Raw genomic sequence first — 18,749 nt, forward strand, 5'->3', positions numbered from 1 at the left:
AACAGCTGTCACCATCACTGGTGCAGGCATGGAGGACTGCATATATGCATCCTAAATGCATTTTGGTTTGCTCCTGTTTGCAGTTTTTACTGGAGATGGAATGAATACTGTTCTGCACCATCACACTAACCTTCATCTTTACGCTCAGCTTCATTTACTCCCTTATAAAGACAGTTGCTTCATCCTGTGAGCTTCTTCGGGATGCCTTGCTTTTGCCTGGCAGGGAGAGAAGCAGAAAAGGTTATGAATCCAGGTGATGATTGGTTTTGTGTAGTTTTCCATTATAAATGATGCAGTCCTGCCAAAGATTGAAATGTTTTCTGAGAATGAGCTATTTTGGATTAATTATCTGTGCTAAGAAGTCTATACGCTACCATGTCATATAGATTTTTTTGCACTTTACTGCATACTAATATTTTTGTAAAAGTATCCAGTTTAACTTTTTGTATATGTTCAATCTTTTAATACAATATAAATGTTGAAACAAAACTTGGGCAATAAAGTCAACAAGCTGGATCAGCCCCATCAAAATTAAACATCAGGAAAACTGAAAACAAAACATTTATAACTTTCATTTGGTAAAAGCGTCAAAATTTTATTCTGTTTTTTATTCTTCATAATTACTTTTTCAAAATTCCAGAATTTTGCATGAACTAGAAAATCCATTTTCCAGCTAGTTTTATCTTGACTCCAAAAAATTTCTTAGATCCTAGCTGTCAACAATATAAACAAGCTTAAATTGTTGTTACTAGTTACAAAGTGGTCTTTGGCTTTCACACCATAATATTTCTCAGTCATGAAAATATTTATCAAAACAGTAGGTTTAAAATTTGTGTTTGCTGGGTTCGATCAAAGGTCTTTTTGTTTAATTTTTTAATTAATGGAATGACTGAAAAACACTGATGTTTTGAAAGTAGGATTTGGTCTCCTTAAAGGTGTAGTCATTACTGTACCAAGGAATCTCCATAGAGTATATAATTTTTAGTTCAGAGCAGAGGGGGCATCAGCTCTGCCTTGTACCTCTCCATCTCACAGTCTGCATCAATCAGCATTCCCACAGTTTGCTTTATTGCTTAGTCTTTAAAAATCCACAGCAATATAGTTCCTTGATGTGAGGCCTTTCCTTAGATTTCTGCATTTGTCTTTCAGAGACAGGACAGATTGTTGCTGAAGATCTGTGTAATCTGTCATGTCAGAGCTGTGGTTCATGTACAGTCTTCTGTACAACGTGCCAAAATGCTTCACAAAATCGTCCCATTCACAAAACAATTTAAGAACATGACTGAGTGGCAAAGCAAAGATAGAGCTGCTTAATTAGATAATTAATAATCATTCTACATTCCATTTGAAAGCTTCAGACCATCCAACACACTGACATCACAATGGGAAAAGAGAAACTGTAGTTGTCTGTCACTTCTCAAAGGAGATGGAAGAATAAATTAATTTCCCAAGATATCTGTCCTCCTAGGACTTTTCACCTTTCAGAAAAATTCCTGGACCTCTCTGTTGCAGTGGTGGCAATGAGGGAAGTGACGTCAGTTGGTAGTATATGTAATCCAGAGGCAATTTCTTCACTCATTGTAGAGTGGAGTGAAAAAAGGCGGTAGCTGCCCACTAAGATTTTATGGGCTCTGGAATGGGGCCATTGACAGGGATAGCGACATGTCAAACTGAGTGAGGAAACTCCAGGGATTCCCCCAGGAGACACTGAGAGATGAGGTCTTCTTCCTCCGTCAGATCCTTCATGGTCTAGAAGTTGTCCCGACGCACGTTGCACTGGGATCAGTGGAGCTGCATCTCCTGCGGCTCTAGAACATGAGGCAGAGGTCACTAGGAAGTGGAGGACTAGATTAATATCCATCACAGAGACTTTCTGCAAGGATCTGAGGCATGAAAATGTTTAAACACTGTGTAGCAAACAACATAGGAAAAATAAGAGTAAGAAAAGAATCAAAACTACTAATGTTAGGGTGGGAGGAGAAAAGGACGAGGAGATAGATTGTGAGTGATGGCTAAGAAGCCTCTTACTCCATCTCACAAAATAATGGAAGGCTGTAGGAAATAAAAGATGTGTCTAATGAAAGATGATGAAACAGCAAAATCAAGTGGAAGGATGAAAAGAGAAGTGGCTGTGAGAAAAATCTTAGTGATGATGTGAATATTCATTAGTCTGAAAAACAAGACAGCTCAGCCAAGCAGCTGAGAGGAAATGCGGGTCAGGCAGCAGGCTCTGGCCTTTTATGGCCTCGCGGGGAAGGGGGAAGGCCTGAGCTTATTCACAGATGCTAAGCAAAAAGCGCTCCAACTGCAATACTTGTGAAATGAACCTCCGCAATGTGAGTATTCACACAGACAAGCCATCAAAGCCAAATGCTGGAATTAAGCGTGAGTCCAGCTATGTAATTCCAGGTATGGTGAGGAGAATGTGAATGGAGCATTACCACTCTCCACTGTCCCTGTTTCACTTGCTAACCGTGGGCACAGAAGCTAGGGAAATTATCCTCTCACAGTGACTATACGCATTTTTGACCTTCTGTAAGAGGTCGCAGACCCGTCGCATTTAAATGATTTACAACAAAGTTCAATATAGAGCTCTTTGCAAAATATAAAATGAGATGATAATTTTTTTTCTAGACATCTTTTCAGAATGTGAATGTATTTTTCAGCAGGAGCTGGAATGTAAACGGAGTAAAAATGAACCATAAATAGAACAGCACTTTCCTAACAACGTATTGAACAAAAAATGTCTCAATTCCGACCCTCTTTATTGAACATAAACTCTCTGTTCCGTGGAGTCACTTCTTAGGAATGTGAAAAGTTAATTTTCTTCTCTAAAAATAGAAAGTTGTGGGACTTTTAATGAAGTTATTAAGTTGCATTCTTTCCAGTCATCATTATAAATAGTAAAGAAAAACTTACTAGGAAAGACATCTAATCTTCTGATGATTACTTTGAAAACTCTACTAAAAAAAAAAAAAAGTATGTTCTTGAGGCCAAATGTGTGTGAACATATGCTGTGTGCCAGTGGAAATAAGAAGATTCAGTGTGGCTTTCCATCTCTCTGATTTGGTGAGGGATTGCTAGGGATCAGCTGTGCAGCGCAGCACTTGGAGCAGCCTCAAGACGGCTCTGATTTGTTCTGGCTAGAATTGTCCAAGAGTGAGAGATCATAAAATGATCCGGCTTCATTCCCTGCACATCCCTTCCGCAGAGGGTATGGCAGGCAGGGCCAGGTGGCCGGGGGCCCAAGGGCTCCAGCTGAAAGCCTGGCGTACTCAGTAGAAATGGAAGGAATAGAAGAAATGCAATGCCTTGGTTCTACACGGCTGCTCACTATGCTCTAGCAAACCTTCATGCTCTGGTATCGTGAAGGCTGATAGTTTGTCCTGGAAATTAGGATTTCTCTATGCAAATGTCTTCTACCCTGAGCAATTTGGAAAGTTCTTTATATGAGCTGGGTTACTTTGTATTCCGCTAGCAAACTCTCAACCTCTAAGTGTTCCTGTTACACACAAAATATAATAATTGATATTTTTTCAAGTGAATCAGTGAAGACTGTTTTTTATTGTCACATCTCAAAAAAATTTAAAATAAGGACATGGTAATGAGTAGTAATCTGAATCCTGTTGTTATGCTTTGCATATTATATTGTCAGGTTTCACATATCAAGTTTGCATATGTCAGAGAGTGATCCAGCCACTTGTTACAGACAAAGGTGTACAGCCAAGATTTTTAATAATGAATGTCAACAGTTATGCTTCTAAGCCTATATTTAGGCACCTAAATGTGACGGCTGTTTTCTGAAAGTGAGGAACGCACAGCGGTTCCATTGCAGTGATTGGATTTGTCAAACCTGGGGTGAAATACCATTCCCCTTCATTCCTGTACTTTCCCACTCATTCTAACGCTACATTTACAGCAATTAAGGGCTGTGGATTTGTAAACTCTGATGCTTGTACAAACGAGGCCACTGGCTAACCCCAGAATATCACCAGGATAAATGCGTTATTAAAAAGGGATCAAGTATATCTCACCTAAATGATCTTGCTGTTGTCTTCAAGATGGAAGGAGTCGAATCATGCCTGCTTCAAAAATGTAGATCTTATCCAATATCACTTCTCCCCACTGCACAACTAAGAGAATCAGAGAGACGTGATCCTTCATGTCAAGGGATATGTTGTTCAATGACAAAAAGGTTTCTTCATGCTTCCCCTTCTATCTCATTTATGAACCTCCCAGTACTTCCATAATTTTCCATGCTTGCATCATTATTCTGCCCTATTACATGGAATCAAATAAAATCCTAATAAAATTATTTCATATTTCCTTTAGAGAACAGTATACACGAATGATCCTTGAACAAGAAAACCTTGGGAAGGTAAGAATGAGGTTTTCACCTTGTAAAAACATCGTACAGCTCATATTTTTGTGGGGCTTATTACCAAAGGCTGTGGTCAGTCTTTTATAAAAAGCATATTGCAGCCTACAAAGAAAATTCCATTACTGCTGGCATTGGTAACTAATACCCTGAAAAGAGATCATGCTCACTCTTCAGGGCTTGATTTCCTGCAGAGTATAGCATGAGCCGCTTGTAAAAGATAGTCAGACAGCTTAACGTGACAGCACATTCCCTGAAAACCATTTGGATAAGAAACTGAAACATGGGCATAACAAACTGCGCCAGCTCAAATTTTATGTTGTATATAAAGCAACCTGTTGAAGACAATAAATTTTGAGCCTGTCAGCTTTATCACTGTTATTAAAGGCCAGGGGATCATCAGCGCAGCGGTGTTAAACAAAAGCAGTTGTCCATTTTTAATCTTGTATGAAGCTCAGATCAGCATGGACGAGGTTTGGCTTACCAATTCACACTAAATATCTTTTCTTTTTTTATTAATTTCCTTTTTATGAGTCAGTCTGTGAGTGATTTTTACAGGTTTTGGCTGCCACTGTTAATAACCAGTAAAGGGTTTAATTGTAAAACATTAATTTCATGTTTATAATACCATGATATGAATCCATTGCAGGTTGCAACTTGATACTGCAAGAGATCTGTATGGAAACGAATTCAGATTTTTAGCATAACTTCTCAAATAGATAAGACTATTATTTAGACAGTTTAAAAGCCCTGAAATAATTGTCAATCCGTACAAAGATCTAAGTCCCAGGTGTTAATGCATTTATCACTTGCAGGGGGTGTTATCAACTCGAACAAAATAATATTCCAGCAGCGGATAAAAATCTTTGTCATTCCAAGCTGCCTATGTAAGCAATTTTTATGGCGTAGAACTGTTCCAGAAATCTAATATTTTTGTATTTTTAACAGAAATTGCGAGAGAAGCAGAAAGTTGTACGGGAAAGTCACGGGCCAAATATGAAGCAAATTAAAATGTGGCAGGATTTTGAGCAGTTAATGGAATGTAAGAGAGAATGTTTTCTGAAACAACAAAATCAAATGGCCATTGGTCAGGTTATTCAGGAAGGAGGTAAAGATCGGCTCGTATTATGAATTCTTCCTTCTTGGTACCAACATGAAGTAGGAAGACAGTGTGTTGGCTTCCTGAAGGTAACCTCTTACTAAATATTGTTGCTTTCATCGTTTCTACATAAATTTGTTGTACATTATTTGGGTTTGACGAATAAACAAAGAGAGCAGCTAACCACTCTACGAAGCTTTTCCTCCATTGTTTAAGTGACAACAAAATGTGGTTAGGAAGATCTGTTATCAGAGCTGCACTAGGGTGAACCTCATCGTAAATCTTTGTTTTATGAGGCTGGGAATGGCATGCATCTGCAGAGAGATCAAAGGAAAAGAAATCCTTCTCCAGGGTCACAGAAAACTTACGTAATTGCTTTGCTCCTTATTCTGTAGCGCTAAGGGTACATTTTTGCAAGGCCTGGGACCTGATACTGTGTAATTGTGGCCCTCTTGGCTCAGCCCTCTCCTTCCCTATTGTCTTTATTCATCTGGTGTGACTGGCCAGAATGGAGCCGTTTTCACTCTGAGCTGTGCACGCTCCTAGTCATACTTTCCTTGCACGGTTGAATTAAACTGATTGTGCTTCCAGGACAGTTCATTGCTACAGCCTCGGGAGTAGGTTCTGAGAACAATTACTTGGATTCTGAGCTTTTCCCATTATCTTTTGTTGTTGTTTTTAACAAATGTATTTTTCTTGCACATATACCACCTTCTGGTTTTTTCTGAGTTGCCCTTTTGAAAGTGTAGATGGTGGTCAACTAAAACCTTTCTCCACCGAGGACATTTTGGGCTGTTTTGTCTGTGCGGCATGGTTCCAAAGTGATTACCCTACCCAAAGAGGATGATCCCAGGGACAGAGGGGTACTGGTGGATGTAAATCTGGTGCAGTGGCTCTTGAACATGTCAGGATATGCAAAACAGGGAGATGAGCAAGGCTGCCTTGTACTCCAGCTTTGACCTAAGCTACAGGCAACTGTCACTGCCCTTAAAATTGCATCATGAGACCCACAGCTGACCCAGGGTAAGAGGAATGTAGGTGAGGCTTGAAACTGTCCCTCACGCTTCATCGCTTCGGATGAGCGCCTCTTAGCCACGATTGAAGATCAGAAGCAGAGAGATAAGTCTGCAGGACCAGAACTCTTGCTATTCTTCTTTAGTCTCTTGGCTTCCTGAATTTCTAGATAGTTTTGGGTTGGTTTTTTTTTTTTTTTTTTTTAGTTTTTCCTGCCTGAAGTAGAAAGTCTTTTCAGGACATAAAAAATAATTTTGCTTTCTCTTGATACCCAACTATGAGATCTTCTGCTGTTTCCTATATCAAGAGAGAGCATGGTATAGCTCCTAGTTTGCCTTTGCATTAAATGTATTTGTTAACAGAACTACAATAAAATCTGACAACTACATTTTGACTGTATGGTTTGGTGGGGTTTTTTTTTACATTTCTTAGGTGAAAGAAGGTAAATTATTAGTGACAAGTAGCTTGCAGGGTCACAAGAAAGAGGTTTGAATGGGTCATTTAATGAAATGCATTTCAGATGTCCCCCCAAAGGGTTCACAACTGCAGTGGTCTCAGATCCATACATTCCCAGGACATCCTCATGTAAGCCCTCCCACACTGCCGAATAGCTGAAGATAGTCTTTCTCAACAGCTGCACGCTAATCTTTCCCAGGACAAGAAGCAGCAACAGGTTTTCCCCTACGCACGTTTTCAGTGAGCGTGGAAGGAAGGCTGCAGTGTAGGACACAGGTAGATTTGGCCGGGGCGGGGAGAATGTGCTGCATTGCCGCCACCCACTGCTCCCACCAGTCGATCGCTCCGCACGACAGGACAGGCCTGAGTCCGGCACTGAAGGGAGGCCACATCTACCTGGAAAGGAGAAGCTCAGGAAGAGGGCGTATGAAGACTATATAGCGTGGGCATGGCCATCTCCAGAGACACCTCTACGTTTCCCCCCTGCTAGCCCTGTGCCGTTATTACCATACTTCACCTGCATGGCACTGTAGGGCCTGTTGATCTGAAGAAAGTTATGGTAGCCTTATACCTGGACTTCTAAAGGAGGGCTTTGCTGAGTAGTTACCAGCAGTAGGAAGATAACAGAGACAACTAGGTGCGAGATGTGCTGCAAACATAGGATAATCACCAAAAATGGGCTTTTAGGTTACTTAGGAATCAGGCTATGGTTCAGTCACCAGAGAGAAAGAGTATTTTAAATACTTCAAGTCAAAACTTTTAACAAACTCCTAAACCCCCTATTTGACAAGTCCATTTATGCAAAGATGTATTACAAGGATTAGCCTGCTGCCCAGGGGAAAGCACTTCTTTTGAAATTCATAGCAATGATGTAGAGAAAGATTGAGTATAATCGTTTTCTGTTTTTCTGTTCAGAGCTACCCTAAAAATAGTTCATCTTTCTTCCTTGTAAAAACCATTTATTGCTAGTTACTCAAAGATGACGTGATTGTTGTTCTGATCTGATTAGTGTTCTGTCATTTGCACTGCACCAAGAAAGGGCACACAGATTATACACTACAGCAGCAGCAAAATGACTTTCTGAGATGAAGCAGAAAATCATAATAACTGTTATGAAAAGAAAATTGGAAAAACTCAAATGCTGTTTTTAGCTTTTTATATAAGTGGACATTTAATAAATGCAACTTTAATGGATTCTGTTCACTGGCTTTTCCAGCAAGTTCATGACTTGATGGGAGCATTCAGAAATCTTTGGCTGAACTTCATAGTTGCATCTTTACTTCCTAACTTACGACAAAAAGCTTACTTAGGATTTTTTTACTTTATTATTATTAATAGCATAGGTGGTTAACTAATAAGATTAAACATACCTAGTGGAAAAATACCTGCCTCTTCGTTGCAAAGGCCCAAATAAATAAAAATGTGTGTCGTCAAATCTGGGGCTTTGGCACTTACCAGATTTCTTCCAGTTGGAACACTGATCTGAGCAGTCACTCATGACAGCAGCTTACTTTGTTTTGAAAGGCTTCTCCTTATCTTCACCCAGAACTGGATGAGGGAGATTCCAGCTAGAAAACTACTACAGTATCCTGCAGCTCTGCATTATTTAGTCGTGTTGACTTCAGCTGTCCTTAGAGCTACAGGCGTGTTCCACGTGGACCTAAGGGATGAAATAGTTACAGGCATCAGAAACAGGCATGAGAAACCAGCACGTCTACCGTGTTGTATCAACAGCCATTTTACTGTCTGGATAGAGATTATTTTGTTTATATTAGCGGTACCATTTTACTTCCATTTGAGCTATAATAAATAAAATAAATGTTCTTAGACTTCCTTAAGTAACCCAAATCTAGGATTACTTATTTGTGTATCTTTACTTGCATGGATATTACTACTAACGAAGTCATACGCATATAGTTGCCCACAATCATAAAAGTTAGGCCCTGCTATTGTATTTATTATGTTTAAATATACTGATTTCCAGAGCTTTCTTGACAAGACTCTCCTACAGTATGGTGCTGCTCACTGTTATAAAATACAATACAGCAGAAGTATTTAGCAACAGTTCAATGCAGGAGGCAGGTATATGGCTGAAAGGCCATGGAGACCGAAGCGCTGTCACCCGCATGGTGTCCCCTTGGGAGAAAGGTCATGGCACATCGACACAGCGGAGTGTGGGACGCTGTTACTCCGTCATCTTGGCAGTGGATGAGGAAGAGCAGTGATGCTTGCAGATCTGGTGTCTCTCCTTGGCCCTATATTTGCCCAGATTTAAGTGGAAAAAAATAAAGAACTTGCTCTGAACGTGTGCCCCATGTTATGGTTTGTAGCAGTAGGTTTCCTGCTGAAGGAATGCTGTTAACTCTTCAGCTGCCTTTCTCTACTGCAATCTGTAATGGAAACAGAATAGAAATGTTCATGGACATGCCGGTGTTCCAGTAAGGAAGTATTACACGAATCAACAATTTTATCACAAGGTACCACCTGGCTGGGAAACACCCAGATGGGTAGCTGTTTTTTAACAATCAGAATTTGACCTATTTCCAACTTGTTTAAAGAGTTCTTTAAATTCTCATCATGAATTTGAAAAGGGTTCCCCAAATTCTCAGTGTCTCTGTTTCCGTGGCGTTAGTTCCACAGTAGCAGTCTCCAAACTCCCAAGGCAATCCATTCTGTTCCAAGGTCATTGGGTGAAAAGTGTATTTTTCACAATTGCATTACACTGATTTTCGTGATGGCAGTTTACAGACAAAAAAAAAAACCACCTGCTGTGAGCCACTGCGTGGTGGTGATGTCAAACTGGCCGAGGAGCTCTGGTGTTTTGAGGGGGGGAGCAAACATATTCCAAATAATCAGCAGGAACTGTGAGACAAATCATGCAGTCCTTACTTTCACAAAACCCTCACTGACTTCAGTGGGAGTTTTGCCAAAATAAGGTCTGCTGGATTTAGCTCTGTATTCTTCCTCCTGACAGAACAAGCAGGAATTAAAGGGCCAGCATCAGATTTATGAGACACAGAGAATAAAAAAGAACTGTAATTATCTAAAATAACGACTTTCATCCAACACAAATCAATGTCCCATTAGGCACAGTCTAATTTATAACAAAAATTAAATGTTTGTGGAAGCTCCTCTCGGCACAAGCAATCAAAATACACGAGTCCTTAGCAATACAGTTTGATTTTTATTTGACATCTAGGAGAGGCTGTCTTGCACAAATCTAGTGCTGGACTATTTATAGTGTTTATCATTAAAATACAACTTTATGCATTACCTTGTACTTAAAGGCATTATTTATTATTTTAAAAAAAAGTTTATTTTTACCTTTTTTTGCATTTCTATTCCTCACAGCTTTGAAAAAAAGTGTGGTTTGGCAAATTAGGATATGCACAACCAGTGTTTGCTGAATGCCAAGAACTAGAGTCCTTTTCCTGGATCTACTCAAGCCAATGTCAATTATACTGTTTCAGTTCAGTCTGTTGTCACAGAATATCACGTCATTTTTAGGCTTCTAAATTTTATTGAAACTGCTCAAGTTTTAAAACCACTCATTTATATAATAAGCACTTAATTAGGCCCACTCTTGAAATAAGATGAAGCCAAATCCTGCACATTTTGGTAATACCAGGAAAAATGCAGTTGGTACGAGTATGGAAAAATGGGATCTTACCAATTTTCAAAGATAAATTCCTTTCTTTCTCCTTACTTCTTTTCCCTGGAATGAAATAGAAAATATGCCAGGCACTAACGGAGCAACAACAACAAAACTATGAAGGCATACATCATGTACAAATAATAACCATGTAAGGGAAATAATGAAGGAATTAATCTCACAGTTTCTTCTTTATGATTTTTAAAACTGGTTCATACTGGGAAAAAACCACAAAATTCTTAAGATTTTCTGCAATTAAAATTTGTAGGGTTTTAATGCTTTTTTTTTCCCCCCCACTGGATTTCTGTTTTTTAAATAGCAGTTGAAACTCTAAGGTTGTAAATATGAATAATTCAGCAGTTTACTTGGTTTGCAACATTTTCTGGCAAGTAAACTACTGCTTAGGCATTTCTTTGCAGTCATCCCAGAAATCTTAGAGCCATTAGAGGAGAATTACTAAAAGCAGAAATGGCTGATTAATTTGGGAATCCTAAAATTGAAAAATTCAAAAATTAAAAATCACATGAAAATGATGCATTTTGCTTATCACCTGCTATTTAAATGATGCATTGCTCCAAGACTGCATTCTGTGGAGTGCAGCATTCAGAAACTGATCTTTTAAAAATATTTATAAAACATTGTACCCATCTCCCCTATTCCATGCTTTAAAGCTTGCCATATTTTTGTAGCATATTAAAAAGAAAACAGAACTGTATCAGAACACTGAAAGTCACCCACAGACAACCTGTTCCACTAATATTTTACATTCGCATTGCATCTTTTGTCCTAAAGGATTTCTCTACTTCATTTTCATTGTACATAGGCTGATCAGACTCCTCAGGTATCTGCATGAGTGAGCTAGGAAACAGTGAGAGATCGAGTTAATGTTCAGAGAACAGTCATGAAAATTGGGCATTTCTTATTTCGTGAGCAATGACAACATCATCTCAAAATTAAGTCTCCTTAGGAAAATACCTCCCACAGCTAATAACTAGAAAGCAAACGGAATTCTTCTATCAAAGAGGTGGAGTGTGGCATAGTTCATCCTGGGTTTTTTACTATTGTGCTTACTATTCCTTCTGTATTTTTTATTTACTACACTGTACTTCAGCCATTTGTATATAAAATGCATCGCTTTAAAATCTAGATACACTGAGGGTTCTTTTCTGCTTGTTGATTTAATTGAATGAAGTGAAGGTTGATCGTAAAATATGACGAGAGGGAAAGAGAGAACTCATATACTGGAAAAAGCACTATAAATATTTTCCTGGGATCATTACCACAACCTTGTAACACTTCACCCCATGTAGCGGAAAGAATTATACAATCCTTTTATGAAATGTCTAAAAAGTGCTTCCAATTCCATCCCAAATTAATGTGGCTTTTTTTTTAAGTGTAAAGAAAACATCCCATAAGTCTTAACTCTGTTATCAAAGTTATTTTCAACCTTTGAAGGGATTCACTTGCTAGTGACTTGGCTGTGTCAAACAAATGTTCGACTTTTATTCTGACACTTCTTGAAGAATTTGATTGAAACTATATATGTCTAGATAACACCCAACAAAGTGCCCCTCTTGCGTTTGTTTCAAGATATTTTTGGAAACAACAGAGGCGACCTTGGATGGAGCTGCTTTTCCAATTTAGGACTTCATTTGGTCTAAGAGAGTAAAATTATACTCTTTAATCCTTTTGTGTACCCACAAATAAGACAGTTTTATTTTATGCTATTGTGGAATTGTTTTTCTGTACCTTCTTCACAGTGTCAATCTGTTTAGGATAAGAATTATTTTAGGTAATCAACAGTTACTTTCAAACGTACATATAAATAGTCCTTCAATGTTTCACATGTCCCTTAAAAATACTGTGTAATCTAAATGAACAGTGGTTCTTTATGTACACCTTTGCCTCTTTAGAACTAGTGTTAATAAATAAGCGTTAGCCTTTGTCTTTGCTTATAGACATGAAGCATCTGATTTCAAGCCAGAGCTCACACAGACTTGATGTAAAGTCTAAATGAGGAGAGTGGTAATGCTGGCGAATGTGCTATGATGGGACTGCCACCTGTCCCGATCACAGCAGAAATATTGGTTGTCAAGCTTCAAGTTTAAAAGCCAAGGTTAGGAGCCAGGTTCTCTGTACATCTAGAGTGGGGTGATTGTTTTCTTCTGACTTCACTTGTATCTGTAAAATTTTATTACATCTAATCACTTAAGATGTTTTAAATAGTTTGCACTTAATTTTCTATATAATCAATATATTTTAATTCATTTGTACTACTCTGTTATAGGCACGCTGCACTCTGTAACAAAATGGAATTAGTTTGTTGCAATGATGATGCAGTTTCACTGCTGTGAATAAAAACAGAATTGACAGACTACAGTATTCTTGTCATTTATCCTGGACCATATTTACTCCAATAATAATGTTGTCTGGTGTTACCTAATGATCAAATACAAAGTATAATATGGGAACTAAATGTAAACATGCTGGTGGAATCTATTTGACATGAGTGGTGCAAATGCAGATGTAAATATTCTACTCAGGATTATATTGTTTATCTTCATTTGATTACACTTAGTGTCAATGTGTATTTTTATAGCTCTATTATATACTTACTATGACTGATGGCTCAAAATCTAACTCTAGAATATCCAATTCCCTGATTTAGTGGCATTGTCATGTAAAGTAATTGTGGACAGCTTAAGGAAAGCATCTCTTAACTGATCCTGTGAACCTGAATGCATGTGAGCATGACTACGTTAGCATAAACCAGGTTAAAATAAACTATTTGGTATAGCAACTTTCATCACAGAATCTCAAAATAATTTACAAAGAACTCTTAGTAAAGTCTGTTGACCTTATATGCCAGATAAACAAGTTGCTGGTATTTATATTATTTTCTAGATAAACAACCCAGGGTATGGAACGAAACAAAAGCAAAACTAGGGATCTAGTCGTCATCTCTGGGCTGTGGACTCAGGGCATGCCCAGGATTCCCAACCCTATCTTCTCCCTGAGAAACCTCCCGAGTCTTGTCCCGAGCACGGTTGTTCAGACCCCCTAACCCTCATCCTAGCCTGACGTCTGGTTTATTTGAACATAAAGGAATGACACAGCAAACGTCACAAAATTTCCAAGTGCTGTAGTCAGTGTCCTGGCTTTGAGTATCCTCATCTGACCCCCACCACTCCCTAAAAAGTAATTCAGAAGTAAAATGTCTGTACATTTCCAATGACATAATTTCATAACAGAAAGGTCACAACAGATACAGATAAACAAATATAATGCAGACAAACGTAAAGCCGTTTCCTGAAGGAGATTTTAATTAAATTGTAACAAGGAATTTCAAAGCATAAAAAGCATCATAGCTACCTTCATTGAGCTAATGGAGTCAGCAAAATTAAATGTGAGATTTTCTCTTACCCTGAGATCTTTTTATCATCCCAGAGAGATAAATATCAAGAGAAGCAGTCCTAAATAGAAACACTGTGTGTGTGTGTGCGTGTGCATGCATGCATGCAAACAAAGATATGGTCTCTCAGTCATGAACTGGTATACAGCACTCTGGGGCATCCTTTTATTTGTGTGCCTGTTCTGTGTACTTTTTCAGTTCTTTACAAGTGTCTGCTTTGTGCTGTAGCTGAAACACATTGATTATATAACCGAACACAGAAATAACAGGAAACTTTATTTTTTTTAAAACATCTAGAGGAAATGAAGAAATTTTGAATATTATTCAATGTTGTCTCCAAATATGTAAAGATGCATGAATGGGAAAGCACTATGAGAGAAAAACTGGCTGGCTTAGAACATGGTAAGAGGCAAGAGAGTTTGTGCTTCTGGTTTATTGCCCCAGGCAGCTGTGGTCAAAGCTGCTGCTTCTGCTTGCCTGGTGTACTCAGCGTACAGGCATGCTGGAATTGGTTGGAATTAGACCTCAAATAGAAGAAAGGCAGTAGATTTATCACTGGAGCACTATATTTTGGTTTTATATGTGAGAACAAATCCAGGGTAACCTCAGTTAATAAATAACCCAGTCAATGGTGATAGCTCCTATTTAGTCTGATAAATTTGGCCTTAAAAAAACCTGAACTTTTGTTGGTACAGGCATATACCACAGGGCAGTAAAACCCTTGTCCCCATGAATATTTCCAGTCTCAATACAACAAAAGAATTAAATGTTTATATTATTTCTTGAAAAAAATCTGAAAAATCATGTTTAAAAAACCCCCAAAACTTTTAAATGCAAAGTTCAAAAGAAAGCTTATACTTTGGGGGGAAAAAAAGGTTTTTTAGTCAAAAAAAATAAACCCAACTCAAATAGCTTTGATGGAAACATTCTCCGTACTTACAAGATGTACAGCCTGTTACTGTGTAGTTCCATTAGAATCAGATGAACTCTTAGCAGCAGGCTCAGCAATGCTGACAGTATTATATTCTCCATGAAAAGGCATGGATACTGGAGTTTCATAATAAGGGAATTTTCCTTTGACACAGCAGCTGCATCAGAGCCAATTTTACCTGCAAATACATAGTGCTGGTGCAATTTATCTTTGTTTGAAACAATCCATATGGGTACATCCAGTTTTTTATAAAAGGGCATTCAACAAATAGAGTGGTTTGCAATGTTATTGCTTCACTGATGCATAAATATTGAATACCTAAACACAACATTAGCTAATTAAGTTGGGGGTGATTATTGGCCAGAGATAAAGCACACAGTAAGTAAGCACGGATTAAGCCTGCCCTCTTACTGCACCTGCTATGGTTGCTCCCTGAATACAGTGAGGATGTAGGTTTCCAGGAGATTAAATCCAGCAATAATTTGCACCTGGAATCTAAAAGAAGGCAAAAAAAAAAAAAAAATTAAAAAATTAGGTGGAGCTTCTTAAATTGCAGGGCGCTGCATAGACTGTACGGAACTTAAGAGAATCCTTCTTCACAAACAAAATCCCTCCAGTAAAACAGTAGTGAGAACTCTGCTCTTAATTGAAAGCATTACTTGGTATATACTAATACATTCTCTACAATTTGTCTTTACAAGGCACTGAGAGTAAACCAAAATTCACAAAATGCTCTTTCAAAAGAGAAACTGCACATATATGCCCTCCACACATGCACGCACCTCCCGCCATTAGACCAGAGCCAGCAGTAATCCCAGCCAAACTGCCCAAAGCAGAGCCATCAGAAAACATTTTCTACTCAGAAGATTTTAATTTTTCCACAGGTTTGCTGTTTCATAGCCATTACTGTACTAACGGTAAAAAAAAATCAGTCCCCACACCTATGTTCCTCCAGTTGTAACCATCTTCCAATCCAAACCATTCTATGATTCTACAAATAGCTAGGAAAAACCAACTGGCAGCCTGAGAGAAGAGGTGGGACTGCCCTGCTCTGTGGTACCACAGTCTAAACCAGCTTGCAATTACCATGAAAATATTTTTTCAGTTGTGCTGGCACAACTCTTTGTGAGGCTGCACGGTCAGGCTTATCACAGTCTCTTGGTGAAAGATGATTATTAACTCAGTTACTCAGTTTATAGCCACAAGTAATTGTAAAAGCACAACTGAAGGGGTAGAGAGCAGCAGGCTAGGAGCTGGGAACAAGTGAGCAGGGACACAGAGAACAAGGGGCTGGAGCTTCCTAAACTGCCTTTGCCATCAAAGAAAATGTTTTGCAGAACTGCACCCATGTCTGCAGTTCCTATTGTCCTCGCTATGCTTCAGTGATCAGCTCAAGACAGTCTGAAGACAAATTAGAAAAATACCAACTACTTTATTAAAAAGCTCATAAGCAAAGGTGACATCTCCCTTTCATCAAAACCTACTCCCCTAATGGGATGTTGAGTGATCACAGAGTTGAATAACAACAAATCAGACAGAAACATTTTATCATTTAAGAAATGCTTACCAGGCCATCAGAGTTGGAAGGCAGGAAATTAATACTCGTAACTTCTGATTAGCTTTGTCAGAGGTGTCATGCTCCTTTCCTTTGTGTGACTGACAAAAAAATGAAATACAAAGAAAGATGCAGAATGATCACCTGGGTTTTGATTTTTTTCAGGGAATGCTTTTCCCTGCATAAACTCATTGTCCTCCCCTCACAGAACGTATGCATCTGCTAAACTGGAACATAAAGTTCTGGAAATCTGTCTGCCTACACGATGGTATAAATCAGCCTAAGTCGCTTTCCTGATGTAATGTCTTGGACAGATCCCTTCTGATTTCCTGAACAGGATTTTGGAACAGCAAAAGAGAAAATAGACTGCTCTAATTAGTGTACCCCATCATTTACATTGAGCCTTGCTTGTTGTAAGGCAGGACTTCATGACTGATATTGAGTGCTACATTAATGTCCAGACACATTGTACATGTTCTGTAAGGCTGATAGTTAACATGAGGTAAAATACAAAAACAGGGAGATTATAAAAATGCTTATGCAAGAAACTGTGGAAAACAGCAAAATACTGGAATCCAGTTATGGGTTATTATTTATTTCAAGTAGACAGTATTTCTCAGTCTCTTAAGGAATGAAAATTTAAAATATGTAATAAACATATAATAAACATCAGCATGTGTCTTGTTTATGGTCAGCTTAAGGTATGAGCACGTGAATGATTACACACTATGGCAGCCTGTTTTGGATATATGCCTTTGGAAAATTAAGAGAGATACGTTGCAAAGGAAACATTCGTAACAGTATTTTTCTGAGAAGATGCTTTCATCCTGAGCTTTATTAAAAATATACATAACTAATACAAATGTAATAATAAATACATAACTCCAGCAATTCATGCAATATCAATAAGATATGCATAAAAAATGTCTTATAAGATCAAAATGTCTCCTTACAGGAAATGTTAGGCTCTCCTTATGATTAATAGGATGGCAGTTATTAGGGGAATGACTCAGTCATGCTATAACCCCTATGAACTGAATGAACTAACCTCTTTTGAGTCAATCTCACACCTAGCTAGGAGAAAAGAGTCCGACCCAAATAATCCATAATTAGATCATCAGCTGCTAACACTATTGATCTCTTGAGATCTGGGGTGGCCCAAGCTGCCCTCATTCTCCGGCTGCAACTCAGAGAACAGAATTCATTCTTGAAAGAAAAGAGAAATTTTTAAAATACACATGGAATACTAAAATAATGATGTTGGATAGCCATCTTCTTGGAAGTATCTTAATTTGCTGCTGTTAATATATAATCAGAAATCAGATTATGACCTTGTCAAGTGGAACAGCAATTACATTATTGTTTATATAATTGGGGGTCTGCTTGCTGCCTTTTATTATACCTTACAGGAAAATTCAGGTGCTGTTCAAATAAAGTTCTTAATATTAGGTTCAATCTGCCAAAATCACTATACAAAAGTTCAGTTGCAAAGACATTCTTTGCATAAATCCATTTTTAGAAAGCCAAAAAAAAAAAAGGATCAATACTGAAGTTATAAAAGAATGAATTTCTGTATTATTCTCATGTATTGGGTATTTAATGTCTATTGCCTTTTAAGAACATGATATTCTTGGAATAATTTGAATTGGTATTCTCTGTTTCTAGTGCTGCTTTTCCAGTGGTCAGTACACAAATGTAGTGGGTTACATATGGCTTTGAATTTTCACAATGATCTCTCTTCAAGAAAAAACAAATATTTCAATTTTAGTAGCTTATGATATAATTAAATTAAAACTGTTATGTGCAAAACTTTTAATTTTATTTAGAATATCTTATTCACAGCACAGCTCTGATGACTATTAAATCTGTTTGGAAAAAGAAAACCTTATTGGTATAAGGTACAAATAAAACTCATTCCTTTCCAAAAACTTCTATATTAAATCCTTTCAAGCACTAACATACTGAGGCACACAGGATTCTTCAGAAAGATCAGAAGGCCCTCACACTAACTGCAGGGTTTTCTTCCTCATTTCTATGGCATATGTTGTATCAGAAATCACAGTTAAAAGAAATTTCATGCTCAGAATTGAAATCTTTTCTCACATTTAACTCAGCCAAAATTCCTGTGATGGCAGAATTAAATTTGGGTTTGTTCTCAAATGGTAAGGAAGCTACAATATGGAACAATTACCATATTTTTTACTCCTAACTACAAAAGACTGTTTCTCTGAACATCTACATCATCTTAAAGA

General features: G+C 38.0%; 1 protein-coding gene and 1 long non-coding RNA gene across 2 annotated transcripts in view; one reads left to right on the top strand and one right to left on the bottom strand.

The window, feature by feature from the left end:
• IFT81 (intraflagellar transport 81) overlaps positions 1-6,883 on the top strand; it is a 43,227-nt gene extending 36,344 nt beyond the window's left edge. The window contains exons 18-19 of the mRNA XM_075769853.1: positions 4,333-4,378; positions 5,327-6,883. Of these exons, the coding sequence (XP_075625968.1) occupies positions 4,333-4,378; positions 5,327-5,509 (229 nt within the window). The 3' untranslated portion in view covers positions 5,510-6,883. The remainder of the gene's footprint in view (positions 1-4,332; positions 4,379-5,326) is intronic.
• Positions 527-17,772, bottom strand: LOC142604291 (uncharacterized). Its single transcript, XR_012838163.1, has 6 exons — positions 16,510-17,772; positions 15,359-15,437; positions 10,618-10,662; positions 8,403-9,337; positions 4,035-4,133; positions 527-1,808 (listed from the first exon to the last, which is right to left on the bottom strand). It is a non-coding gene; the product is annotated as an uncharacterized LOC142604291 (long non-coding RNA).
• Positions 17,773-18,749: the final 977 nt, after the last annotated feature.

The sequence above is a fragment of the Balearica regulorum genome, chromosome 17 (genome assembly GCF_011004875.1).
Source record: "Balearica regulorum gibbericeps isolate bBalReg1 chromosome 17, bBalReg1.pri, whole genome shotgun sequence".
NCBI lineage: Eukaryota > Metazoa > Chordata > Aves > Gruiformes > Gruidae > Balearica > Balearica regulorum.